General features: G+C 37.2%; 1 protein-coding gene across 1 annotated transcript; it reads left to right on the top strand.

The window, feature by feature from the left end:
* The first annotated feature begins 1442 nt into the window (after positions 1–1442).
* LOC114305189 (uncharacterized) lies at positions 1443–9894 on the top strand. Its single transcript, XM_082866806.1, has 5 exons — positions 1443–2096; positions 2235–2396; positions 7738–8245; positions 8385–8567; positions 8650–9894. The coding sequence occupies exons 1-5, from the start codon at positions 1671–1673 to the stop codon at positions 9474–9476; spliced, it is 2106 nt and encodes a 701-aa protein (XP_082722932.1). The 5' UTR covers positions 1443–1670; the 3' UTR covers positions 9477–9894.
* Positions 9895–14311: the final 4417 nt, after the last annotated feature.

Consider the following 14311-nt stretch of genomic DNA (forward strand, 5'->3'; position numbering starts at 1 on the left):
TATTCTTGCAAAAAAAAAAAAAAAATTAAATATTGATAACCATTTGATCAAATTGCATTTGTATTGTGATCTATTTTTAAAATTATAGTTATCATTAAAATAAATATAATCTAATCAAATAAATATTAATATCCAATTAATATAAATTTTTTAATTAAAATAATGTACTCCGCAAACTTTATGTAGTGCACCGTTTGAATTAACTTTAGGAAAAAGCTTCGTAGCTCAAATCTTTTGTGGCTTGATTGGTCTGAAATTCAAAATTTTAAATTTTCTCTCTCCTTGTAGTGAGTCAAATATAATATAATATATTAATATTTTTTCTCTCCTCGTACTCTGTTTTCTGTCTCCTTCTATTCAAAGCCAAAAACCATTGAAACAAAAACTCTTAGCAGATCTCTCCCACTGAAGATTACTCTCACCCGTCCCTTGCTAATCTCTCATCTTCACCAAAAATTTATAGTCCTAATCTTAGGCAAAAATTCAATTTTATACCACCTGAAATTTATATCAACACTGTTGAATAGTTTTAGGTCTTTGTCTGATTGTAATTGGGTGGTGCCTTGTACCTTCTAATACAGTTTCATCTTATTTATTTGTATATATATATATATATATGTACCATATAGAAAGCAAGGTTGAAACTATGATACAGTTAACAATATTTAGGCAAACATTTGATGAAAATGAGAAAAAATCATTAGTTCTTGAAAAATAATTTATAATGCAAATTAAAAGTAGATATCAATCTTGGAAGATACTTAGTCAGTATAGAAAGATTTGGTGGACGACTCCTCTTCTTCTACTATGGACAGAGCATAATGTTGATGTCCACACATAGCAGCGGTGGTGACACGCACATAGCAGTAGCGGCTGCGGCACACACACAGCAGCAGCACCCAGATCGGTGCTCAGTGGCAGCACTATTCCGCTCCTCTCACTCTTTCGAACAATGCTCAGCGGCGACACTCCGACCGGTGCTCAGCAGCGGCACTGTTGCTAAGTTACGAAGGAGTCTTCGCTCTGTTCTTTTCCTCTTCTTCTTTTTTTTTTTTAAATTGAAAATGGGAGTTGAGTTGAGCACACGCACACACCACATAGAAACTCAAAATCGGGCCACTCCAGCCATGACGTATTCGAGCTATGTAGCGGAACTATTAACTTTATGGGATCTTTTGAAAAGTACAAAAAAAAAAGCTACGAAGTTAGTTTTTAGTTATTTATCTATTTTGAATCATATCACCCTTTATATCTTTTATAAATAAAAAGATAAAATAAATTAAAAAAATAAAAAAATAACTTTTTTTTATCAATTTTTCAAAAGAAAATATTTGAGGGTCACAATTTTTATGATCACAATAACTCAAAACTGTCAAAATCACACCATTTTGACTAGCATTGTTGTTTTTCAAAACATCACTGTGCCGTGCACTGTTTGAATTATTGAAAAGAATCTAAAATGAAGCCCGTCGAGCCAAAAGTACCGTCTACTTTGAAGCTGTTTTCCGAAAGGACTAGACACGACAAGACAAGCACATGTCATCCTTTCCCTCGATTCTCGAAAGGCTCCACTTTCCCTTTTCTCACTTCCTCTCCAGCACTCACCAAAAATTTGTTACAGATTGAAATACTCCACTACACAAACCACATTATCTGAATCTCTGTGATAAATGGAAATGATGTTTGAGGAGGTGATTGTGGGGTCGAATTCACACTCAACTACTCCTGTTTCCCATCTCAATAATTATTCTCCCAACTCCATCGCTAGTCCCGGTGGCAGAAATTCAAGCACTCGACCACAACCACAATCGCAACCGAATCGGCGGCTGTTTGTTACAGAGGAGGAGGAGAAGAAGGATAATCGTAAGGGAAGTTGCTTCTTGTGTGATAAACAAGGTCACTGGATGAAGGATTGCCCCACGAAGAGTCCAAAGACTCCATCTTCATCTCAATCTCCATCACCATCATCACCATCACCTATTGGAGGCCATGGTGTACCCAATCTCATTTGCCGTTGTGGTACCGGAACTTGCTTCGTCCGCCGCTCTAAGACTACCAGGAATCCCGATCGCCTCTTCTACTGTTGCCCCCTTACGGTAACCCTTAAAATTGTGTGTGTGTGTGTGTGTGTTTTTTTTTTTTTATTGGGTTGTAATTTACCCTTAATTTTTTGAAATATTATTGTGATCTTTTGACACTTGTTTGATTTTCTATTTTCTATTATTGTTTTTAAGGATAAAAGTTGTAATTTCTTTGAGTGGTGCGACGAAGTGTGGAATGATAAGATCACCGTTCCTGTGTGCCGCTGTTTCGCCGGACCCTGTAGTATTTACAAGGAACCCACTTTCACCAGGTCAAATGGGGGTCGCTATTTCTTTGTATGCCCCATTAAGAAGGTATTTTATTATTACTCTCTTTTAATATTTAACCTTTTTTTACTTGTTTACTTTCTCTTTCATGTGTTCAATCTTGGAAATAAAATACCATCTTGTTTAAATGAATGTCATGGCCATTGATTTGTTGTTATTATTTTTTTTCTTCTACATATTCTTTAATGTTTATCCTTGATCAAGTGCTTTTTTGTGTCTTTTCAAATACTGATTCAACGACTTTTCCCACCTATGCTATGCCATTTGTGCAAAATTAAAATTTAATTTAATTACTTAATTTAGGAAAATGTTTAAGACCCACAAAAAAATCTCCCACAATTCGACCATGATAGATGTTGACATTTTAGTTGCAACACTCAATTGTGTATGACCTATCGCCATTGCCACATTATTGTGGGTGAATTTCGGGATTCAAATTGTGGGTGTCTAGTACTTCCCCTTAATTTATATGTCCTCTTACAGATGTTGGGGCTGGCAACTTTCATGGTTAAGAAAAAGGAGCAAGTTTTTACCCACCTCAGGGCACCTTTTCTGTGACAGGCCTTGTTAGATTTTTACTTTGGGAAACAGGGCTTCTTTCTGTCTTCTTTCGATATCCATTCCCTTACTTGAAAAATGGAAATATCCCTGCTGCTGTGTTGTTCATGTTCTTTAAAGTTGGGGGACATGCAGAATTTGTATTCATTGCCTGGACTTGAATTTCAAAAGAGGTTAGCCTTTTTTATTTATTTATTTTTCTTTTTTTAAAACGAATAACAAAAATAAGTTTGGAAACTGTTTTCATTTCCAAAAAAAAGTTATTTTAAAAAATTTCCAAACTGGTGGTGGGGTTAGGTTTTGTCAAATCAAGGTGGGGTCAAAACTAAGTCGTAGGGGTTATAAGCTAAAGTGGTGTTTTGGTTATGACCTAAAATAGTGTTCGTTACGAGGCAAAGCAACATAGATAGTGAGTAGAGCTGCGAACGAGTCAAGTCAAGCTGAGTTTTAGTATGTTTGGGCTTGTTTATGAAGATTTTAATGAATTCGAGTTTGAACTTGGGCTCAATAAAAATTTAACGAACCGAACTCGAGCTCGAGCCGAGTTGGCTTAGACTTGACTGGAGCTCAAACTTGTCCACAAGCCTTAACGAGCTAAAAAAGTTATAAATTCATATTTGCGTATGACACTAAAGTTACAATTGAAATTTTGATTATACAATTATATATATACAATATATATAAACATACATACTAAAAGAAAAGTGAATATTTGACTAAAATAATAATATCTACTATCACTATTATATAAATGTATTATCTATAGTTAGTTATTGTTTACATTTATATTTTTTAAATATATAAATAACATATTTATTTTATTTTTTATGCATATTTTTACATTATTTAATATATAAATAATAAATGTTAAACAAGTTAGCTAACAGGCTGAGTTTTAGGCCTCGTTTGGGAACATGCTATTTTAGTAACTTTTTGACTTTTTTGGCTAAAATATGAGGTAAAAAAAATTAGTATGTTTGGGGTGACTTTTTGGCTTTTACGAAAAGATGTGCAAAAAGTAGAGAGAAAAGAGAATTTTTGACTTTTTGGTATAAGTTATAGGCTTTTTGGGTTTTTAAATTTTTTAGTAACTTTTTGACTTTTTGGCTAAAATGTTAACTTGCCAAACGAGGCCTTAATATGTTTGGGCTTATTTACTAAGGTGCCGTTTGGTAACACTTATGTTTTCAGTTTTCTGTTTATATTTACAAAAATTTTAAAAACTCAAATAAAAACTTATTTGGTAAAATTTTTGATTTATAAATCAATGGTCTCAGTTTATAAATTTGGCCAAAAAAATGAAAGCACAAAAAATGTGTTTCCATTTTGAGTTTTCAGTTTTTTTTTTTTTTACCACCCAACACTAGCCACCATCCGTCACCATTTTCTACCACCATCTTCCGCCACCACCCCCCACCCCCCACTACCACCTGCCACCACCACTCACTACCCATCTGCCACCACCACCCACCACCCGCTACCACTACCCACCACCCGCCACCCATCCACCCGCCACCACCCACCTGCTACCCACTCGCCATCACCACCCACCCCCACCACCACCACTCACCACCTACCTGCCACCACCACCCACCACCACCCACCTGCCACTTGCCACTCACTCACCACCACCACCCATTCCTCGTTACCACCACCACCACCACCACCACCCACCACCTACCTGCCATCCACCCTCCACCACCCGCCACCCGCCACTACCATCCACCGCCCACCACCACCACCCGCCACCTACTTGCCACCACCACTCACCACCCGCCTGCCACCACTAGCCGCCTGCCACCACTAGCCACCTGCCACGTACCCGTCACCACTACCCGCCACCCACCACCACCACCACCACCACCACCCACCCGCCACCCACCTACCACCATCACCCACTCGCTATCACCTATCACCTGCCATCGTCACCCACCCACCTACCACCACCCACCTACCACCACCACCACTCGCCACCACCCACCACCACCCGCCATCTGCTACCACCAGCCACCAGCCACCACCCACCCACCACTACCACCACCCACCCACCACTACCACCACCACCACCACCCACTTGCTACCACCCGCCACCGTCACCCACCCACCCACCCACCAATCATCACCATTCACCACCACCACCCACCTGCCACTACTACCCGCCGCCGCCACCACCACCACCACCACCCACTCGCTATCACCCACCACCTGCCGCCATCACCCACCCACCCACCACCACCCACTGCCACCAGCTACCCACCACCCACCGTCACCACTTTCCACTACCGTCTTCCACTGCCACTTGCGACCACTTGCCATTTCTCACTCTTTTTTATATTTTTAAATTTTTTTAAACATTTTGTCAATTACCAAACGCGTTTGTAGTTTATATTTTTTTAAAAATAAACAAAAAATAAACAAAAATCAGTTTATAAAATTTTTGTAAATATAAACTGAAAACGTAAACATTACCAAACACACCCTAAGAGTTTAACGAGGTCGAGTTCGAATGCAAAAAAAAAAAAAAATTAACGTACTAACTTCGAACTAGTCCTTATCGAGCCAAGATTGAGTCTGTTCATGAATGACTCTGTTCATTTGCAACCCTAGTAGTGAGGTAAAGTGGTGTTTTAGTTGTGAGCCAAAGGGTCCTACTTACAAGGTAAATATTATTATTTGTTTCACAACAAAGATCACTTTAGATCATAGCAAAGCATATGCTACACATTTTTTAGAAGTGTGTAGTGTACGAAACATGGGTTTTGTTTTTGCTTTTTGAAAAAAGCAAAAAAATTGGAAAACATGTTTCTTCTTTTCTATACAAAACACACGAAACTATAAAATCGCCAATAGCCACCTCAACTATTATTGTTGGTGAGCTACTAATACCACAAACCAATTTTATGTTCCTATCACGTTTATTGATCCATTAATTAAATGACTTTTTTTTTTTTTTTTTTTTTTTTTTTTTTTTTATATTATGTGATAGTTATCGTGGCATTTTTTGTCTAACTTTGAATAGAAAGTAGCTTTAGGAGTAAAGTGGAAAAAACTTGAAATTTGAAGGGCCAAAGTGGGAAAAAATAAACTTTTAAGGGCTAAAGTGAAAAAGTGGCCAAATATAAATATACAATATTTTTTTGTTTAAAAGATGTTTGGGTATTATTTTCAATCATTTTGGTGTAGTTTCTCGTTGTATGAAAAAGTGGGTTTGGAACTCCTTCCGGCTTAGTTCACCGAACAAATTGAGATTGTTTGGTCTTTGGTAGCCAAACAATTTAAGTTTGTTCGGACTTCTATGACCGAACATGGCTAATTAATCAATTTTGGCCCATTTGGTGGGACACGGGCCAAACACACTTGATTTGGTTGACCGTTTTCCAACCGAACAAACCAACTTTGTTCGGTCGTGTGTTGTTGAACAAACAGAATTTGTGAGACTCTGGTTCGTTGAACAAAGCATGAACACTGAAAAGAAACTGTGGAACTGGTGGTCGGGGGGAGGCTATGAAGTGGTGATTGTAGCGGTGAGGGGTTGCTAGGTGGTGGCCATGGGAGTGAGCTGCGGGGTGATGCTCGGAGGTGGCAGAGGTGGTGATGGAGGTTGTAGTAGTTGAAGATGGATGAGTTGGGATTCGGAAGATATTGAGTTTAAGGAGAAGAGAGGAGGTTAGGGCTGAGGGTAGAAAAAAGGAGTGTGTAAAGAGATGAAATAAGATTTTTGAATTTTTTGGAGTGGTGTAATTAGAAAAATTGTGTAATGAGGTAAAATTGTTGTGTAAATATAATTACCTTTGTTTAAATAAGCTAGAATTGGTTTTTTGCTCTGTAAATGTCTTTTTTACCACTTTTAGCTGTAAAGTGAATTTACCTACTTTTTGTAATTAATTACCAGATTAAGAGGTCATTCCAACAATTGATCAATCTAATGAAATTATATATAAGGCACAATAATAACACAAATATTAAAAAGGCATACCGATTAAAGCTTTCCAAAGTTATCAAACAAGAAGTCAAATATTAACATGACAGCACTTGCATATATTCATTATCAGGCACATTAAAAATAAAAACCAACAAGAAAGTTTCAAACCAGGCACACTTCATCCAATCAAAGGAACACATTTATCATAGTACTAGTCCTAAAGTTAATAAAAAATAGTTCACAGAGAGGTAGTGGAGCTGCCATTCTCAGATTGTCACGCTGCTGCTGCTGAGAGCTAGAGTTCGAGTGATGGGTTTCAAGGTGCACCACCTTCTGCATAAGCTGAGAATCAGAATCACCCTTGGAGGTGATTATGAAAATCAGCTTATTTACCCTCCAAAAAAGCTGTTATAAGTTTTAGTTGGTGTCATAAAGCTGTAACAAACAGTTAGATTCTGCTTTATTTAAGCTAAAATCTATAAGTTGAGTAGAAAAAAGCAGTAACAAACACCCATGAATGTGTTGGAGATGTCACGTCAGAATGGGAAAAGGAAAAAAGTTTTTATTATTATTAGATTTTTTGTTTTTTTTAAAGAAACAAAAAGAATAGTGTAAGCTTGCTGAAAAGCCAATCATTGAAAAAGTTGAATGACATGGCAATTTAGAAAAGTTACAGTATGGAATTAGAAGTTAAAAAGAGGTGTGGTGATGGCTTATGAGGACAAAAGTGTCATTTTAATCAATGGAACAATAAATGTATGTGGAGCCATAGAATTGGTTTGTGATATTAACTACTCATTTATTTTTGCACTTCTGAAATGTATCTCCTTGGATAAATTAATCTTTAAAAGCTATTTGTGCTTCATAATGCTATTTAAATTCTTACAGGGACAGGGTGCTTGTGACTTCATTCAATCATTGGATGCTACTAGTAGTCATTCAGATAAAAGTGTTATTTCTCAGTCTACATTGACCAACTGTCATGACACTAGCCCCTCAAGCAGTGACTTAGTTGAGGATGGGGATTTCAGCCAACAAGGGATGGATGTTGTGTCACATGTAGTGAACAGTTCTGAACATCCTCAAAAGTTGGGGGCAATTTCTGAAATTTCTAAGAGAGATAAAGTGAAGCTGATGGATTTTCAGGCCCAAGAAGAGACGCCAGATGAGCCTATGCGAAAGCATTGTAAACGGCAACGACATGAGGCTCCAGAAATTGATGGTTTCATCCTTGATTCAACAAGTTATTGTTCTGACATGCCACAGTCAAAATCAGGGGACCCTACAACTACGAAGGCACTCCGGGCGTCTACTATAACATCTGAGGTTTTGATTCATCAAAGGCAAGTGGAGTTTTTGTCGGAGATTTCTTTTGCCAGAGCTTCTTTGTCAGAAGGTGTGTCTTGTTTGTGATTTACGTTTCATTATTTAATATCATTACATATGGTTATTTGAATTTTCCTACATTACCAGGAGTTGTGTTTTTTTATCTCTCTTTTGTTAATGTGGTTCTTATATGAATTCATCTTGTGTAGGTTCTACTTACTACCACAATGATTCTGCCTTATCTACGACCACAGTGGCCTTGACAGATAATTGTTTGAAGGGAACGGTCATATGTCAAATTTTAGGGTTTAATGTTAAGGGCTGGTGTGGACGGCTTGTGTTTTCCCCATCTCGATGCCTGATATTTCCTGCTCCTAAGCCTTTCTTTTGTTGTAAGTAGGACTATATACTTCAGTTAGCTTTTTCTTCACGTCTGGCAACCAGGTTTCAAATTTATTTTGCATTTCTTCTCAGGTGTTTTCCCTGCATTTGATCCCATTTTTGTCCCTCAAGATGTCGACACATTTGATGCTGAAGCACCAAACATTGCAATGCCGAGTCTGTCACCTGCTCAATCTAACAAATCATCTTTGCTTACTCCTCCTGGTCAGCCTTTAGGTTCTTCTCTTTCGGGGCCATCAGGTCTCAGCCCTCCTTCCAAAATTTTACAAGGAAACATCATGACAAATTCAATTGTTGAGGTATTCAAGCAGGCTGCAGTGCGCCTTCAAGATGATCTTCTCAATGTTTTGAAGTCTAAGGATTTTCATGATCATGAGTCTATGATCCTAGAGGCCTGTTCTATTTTTGGTGCTCTAGATGCTCTGTTTGTTGATTCTCAACCCTTTAAAGAACAAGTGGAGGAATTTATTGGTTGTGCAGCATCACTTGCTGAAGTAGAATTGTCTATTAACAATGACCGCTCTGCACAGAAGCTTGTTATCATGTACGAATGCAAAAAACGACAGTTGGAAGATATTTCTCGTCGTCATGCTGAGACTCGGGCTGCTTTAGAAGCTTCTAATGAGCGCCATCAATCCCTTCAAAAAGAGGCCTCCCGTGTCAAGGATGAGCTTTTACGTATAGAGGAGCAATTGTCTTCTTGTGAGGGTGAGAAGATGAAGATAGGGAATTGCTTGGATCAAATCACTGAAGACATGTTGAATTCTGAGGCAAGTTTACAAGTTGCATTTGGTGAGGCAGAAGCTGCTATGAAACTTTGTCAACAGAGGGAAGCAGAAAGGAATGTTGCAAAGGAAGCCTTTGAGAAGGCGAGGTCCAACCTGCGACGAAGCTTGTGAGTATGTTGATTTAAATTTGGTTGTATACTCTCTCTCTCTCTCTGACTTTAGGTATGCCCATGCCCTTTAATTATGTGTATAATGATAAAGACTTGTTCTTTTATTTATGGTTGCACCTCTTATTTATCTTGAGCTCTTTTAATCTGGCTTTTATGGTGAGCAGTGACTTTCAAATCCCTTGTTAACAAGGTTTGTAAGGTGTACTTCGTTAACATCTCAAACTTTCTCCAATTGGAGCCAGAGGCTATGTTTCTATTAGGATTTGTCAAGGGCAATGAAAAGGGTGAGCATTATGGCCACGGCTGAAACGGTCCAATGAATCCAATTGTAAATTGTAAAGATTGATGGCATGCTCTGACTTAAAGTTGCTTTTACTGTATATTCAAATATTTTAATAAAAAATTTATTATTCGTTTTTTGGATTTGCGTCAATAGTTATTATTGTAAATACTATTTATTGAAAGTGCAATTGGACCTATCAAATCAAATCTTTTGCTGCAAAAAGAAAAGTCGCGAATTGCAAATTTTGAATAAGGAAAAGCAATGCGAAGATTGATACGTCAGAGGAGCGTGTATTAGGCGCGCAGAGGAGTGTCTCCTCCCCCGACGGGTAGAATTTTGGGTATAAATATAAGTATTTTGTTGCGAGAAAAATTATTAACTTGAAGAGAAAAATTTGTGTTTTCAAAAATTTTGATTATATTTTTCACTTGGTTCTTTTACTTTCAAATTTAAGTATTGTCTTTATTCTTATATTAAAGGAGAGCTAAAATATTTCTTATCTTTATTGATTATTTTGTGAGAGAATTTTATAAAGGGCAGTCATTTATTGTTGTCAAGGAGGATCCATGAAGAGTGGACACAGATTCGGCGTATCGAACCAATATAAATCGATGTTTTTCATTTTCTTTTCCTATCTCTTTTACTTTTATTTTTATTATTATTGTTTTGTTTTTTTTTTATTTAAATTTAGATATTTTGATTATTATATTTAAAATTGTAAAATTATTTTTTATTTACTTTATTCATCCCCTCTTGGGTTACCTATCTAGGATAATAAAATATTGATAATTTTTCAAAGCACATGGGATAATATTTGTATTTTAAATAAACTTAAGAAAATGTATTTTTAATTTATCAATTTTTAAAAGGAAATGGGGTTGTTGGCTGCTGTGTTCCCACACAACAGTCACTGTTGTACCCTCGTATGGCCCTATTTTGAGACTCGTTTTAATAATCAAAATCACTCACTTTTTAGAATATATTAAGTAGAATATATCTGTAAAAAATTAAAATTTATTGAATATCATTAACATTTTCATTGACTCACATTATATCAACAAAATTAAATGGCAAATGTGCTTTGAAGTAAAATGAAATGTGAGTTGATGAATTGTTGGGATATACTTTCTTATTGGAGTGTGAGACCTAATTGATTTGTTAAAAGAATTTTAATTTGACTTGGTTTAGGTATAATATATTTTTATATATTATATTTGTGGAGACCCAATTGAATTTGGATACAACTAAAATTTTGATAAAACAAACCCAAGATTTAATATATATATATATATATTATATTCATTCGATGCATCTGGAGAGAGGGCCGCGGCTGCTATACATACAAATTCGGTAGCTTTTGTCTATGTAGGAGCAACAGTGGTAGGTCAAAAAGTCAATTCGGTGGATTAATTGAATAAGCTTGCCGTGTGATTTTCAATTGGTGTTTGGGCAATGCTATTGCTTGATTAGTTGATGCTACTGTTTTCCGTTCTTTCGAAGGATAGTTTGGTTCGTTATTTTGGGTCCTCTTCAACTCTGGTTCTGAAAATTTTGGTTTTTCTATTTGGTGAGGTCTTTCCTCTTGTTTATTTGTGATTATTTGGAATTCACCTAAGGGTGGTTTTGTGAGACCATTCGTGTCTCGTTTGTAATCGTTTGGAAACTTATTTGGTTGATAGTGAAATCGGATTTCGATCCCGTGGACGTACTTTACATTGAGGGAACCATGTAAAAACTCTTGTGTTGTTTTTGATTTAATTTTTTCGCATTAGTTTTTATTTCCATTGATTGATTTACTTGTGGAGAATTACATATTTTTCCTAACAACTGATATCAAAGCTTACGGTTTGTTTGGATACATTTATTTGTGTAAATCAATGGAGGGGAATGTGGGTCGTAGGTCTAGCTTCAATGGAAGCAATTGGGTAACTTGAAAAACTAAAATAGAGGACCTATTATTTTGTAAATATTTGTATGGACCCATTGAGGGTGATAGTGGCAAACCCGAGGATATGAAAGATGATAAATGGAATAGGCTTAATCGAAAAGCCGTTGGTGTTATCCGTCAATGGATTGATGACAGTGTGTTTCATCATGTTGCTACTGAAACTTCGGCACATGATTTATGAAAAAAATTAGAGTCTTTATGATAGAAAATCAGCCACAAATAAAGCCTTTCTGTTTCGTAAGTTGGTTAATTTAAAATATAAAGATGACATCCCCATTCCAGAACATTTGAATGAAATAAAGAGTATTGTTAACCAACTTGCTTCTATAAAAATTATTTTTGATGATGAGTTGCAGGCTTTGATGCTACTTAGTTCTTTGCCCAAAAGTTGGGAAACTTTGGTTGTGACAGTTAGTAATTCGACATCCGATGGAGTTGTCACAATGGGCCAAGTCACTAGTTGCCTGTTGAATGAAGAAATTAGAAGAAAATCAACGGGTTCCTCTCATTCGGAAGCATTTGTTGTGAGAGGTCGAAGTAAAACAAGAGGGAGGAGTAAGACTCCTCATGGCCATGATCAAAGTTGTGACAAATCAAAAGATGGTTCTTTTTTAAAGAAAGACATTGAGTGCTATTATTGCCATGAGAAAGGGCACATGAAACGAGAATGCCGAAAGCTTAAGAACAAGGAGAAAAGGCGTGACAAAAGTGTGGATAAGAAACAAGAAGACACAACGGCAGTTACTACCGATGATCTCATGGTCGTTTGTAAAGATAATTGTATTAATTTTGTGGGCCAAGAGAGAAATTAGATAATTGATTCCGGTGCTTCTTTTCATGTGACTTCTCGAGTTGATTTCTTCACTATCTACACCGAAGGAGATTATGGTTCTGTTCGAATGGGTAATGAAGGTTTGTCCAAGATTATCGACATGGGTGATATTTGCTTGGAAACAAATTTGGGCTGCAAGTTGTTGCTTAAAGATGTGAGGTATGTTCCCGACATTCGCCTCAATTTGATCTCTACTGGAAAACTAGATGATAAAGGCTTTAACAACAAATTTGGTGATGGAATATGGAAGCTCACAAAGGGTTCTTTGGTGGTGGCTAAGTGCAAGAAGACTCGTACACTTTATTCGATGCAAGGAAAAATTTGTAAAGGTGTTGTCAATGCACTTCAAGATAATACTTCTACCGAATTGTGGCACAAGCGACTTGGGCACATGAGTGAAAAAAGGCTGCGAGTTTTGTTCAAGAAAGAGCTTCTACCCGGTTTGAAAGGTACACATCTCAAAACTTGTGTTCATTGTTTGGCGGGTAAACAACATAGAGTTTCTTTTCATAAAAATGTTGCTTCCAGAAAAGAAAATATTTTGGAGTTGATTTATTCGGATGTTTGTGGTCCTTTAAAAGTTAGAACACATAGTAGTGCACTTTATTTTGTTACTTCCATTGATGATTATTCAAGGAAAGTTTGGGCTTTTCTACTAAAAACTAAAGATCAAGTTCTAGAAGTATTGAAGCATTTTCAGGCCATGGTTGAAAGAGAAACAGGGCAGAAATTGAAGTGCATCCGATCAGACAATGGTGGTGAATACATTGGGCCATTTGACGAGTATTGTTGCAGCCAAGGTATTCGGCACCAAAAGACAGTTAAGAAGACTCCTCAACAAAATGGCGTTGCCGAGAGGATGAACCGCACCATTGTGGAAAGAACAAGGCGTTTGCTTTCACAAGCTTAATTGCCAAGATTCTTTTAGAGTGAAGCAATGAAGACAGCGGTTGACGTAATCAATTTGCCTCCTTCCTATCCTTTGAATGGTGATGTTCCAGAAAGAGTTTGGACCGGTAAAGATGTATCTTATGAGCACTTGAGAGTGTTTGGTTGCCGAGCTTTTGTTCACATTCCAAAAGATGAGAGGTCCAAGCTTGATAGCAAGTCAAGACAATGTATTCTTCTTAGCTATGGGCGTGATGAATTTGGGTATAGATTGTGGGATTCGGTCGACATGAAAATCATCCGAAGCCGTGATGTTGTGTTTCTTGAAGACCAAACAATTGAAAACTTTGGCAAAGGTGATCAACCGGAGCCAAAAACTAGTGATCTCATTGACATAGATCCATCTCCTTCATCTTTGGTGGATGATGAAAATGGGGGAGATGTGCAGCCACCTATTGAAGATGTAGAGGATGATGCTAATCCTAATAAAGTTGAGCCAGAAATTGAGGAAGAGCATCCACCTCAAGAACCACCACCACAACTTGAGTTGAGGAAATCTACAAGGAACCGACAACCTTCAAGAAAGTATCCTCCCAATGAATTTGTGTTGATTTCCGATCCAGGGGAGCCTGAGAGCTACCAAGAAGCAATTGAGCATGCAAAGAAAGGTGATTGGAAAAAGGCCATGGACGAGGAGATGAAGTCCTTACTTGAAAACCAGACTTATGATTTAGTGAAGTTGCCTAAAAGGAGGAAAATTCTGAAAAATAAGTGGGTTTTCAAATTGAAAAATGATGACAAGAATCTGAGGTACAAAACACGTCTTGTTGTGAAAGGCTTTGGGCAAAAGAAAGGTATTGACTTTGATGAGATTTTCTCGCCGGT

The sequence above is a fragment of the Camellia sinensis genome, chromosome 4 (genome assembly GCF_055761805.1).
Source record: "Camellia sinensis isolate YWXY chromosome 4, ASM5576180v1, whole genome shotgun sequence".
Classification (NCBI taxonomy): domain Eukaryota; kingdom Viridiplantae; phylum Streptophyta; class Magnoliopsida; order Ericales; family Theaceae; genus Camellia; species Camellia sinensis.

What these genes read in the sequence shown, in the direction of transcription:
- LOC114305189 (XM_082866806.1), top strand. Translation starts at nt 1,671, where the DNA reads ATGGAAATGATGTTTGAGGAGGTGATTGTGGGGTCGAATTCACACTCA. An exon ending in TTGTATGCCCCATTAAGAAG is followed by an intron (nt 2,397 to 7,737) that starts GTATTTTATTAT and finishes AAATTCTTACAG; the next exon opens with GGACAGGGTGCTTGTGACTT. An exon ending in CAGAGCTTCTTTGTCAGAAG is followed by an intron (nt 8,246 to 8,384) that starts GTGTGTCTTGTT and finishes CATCTTGTGTAG; the next exon opens with GTTCTACTTACTACCACAAT.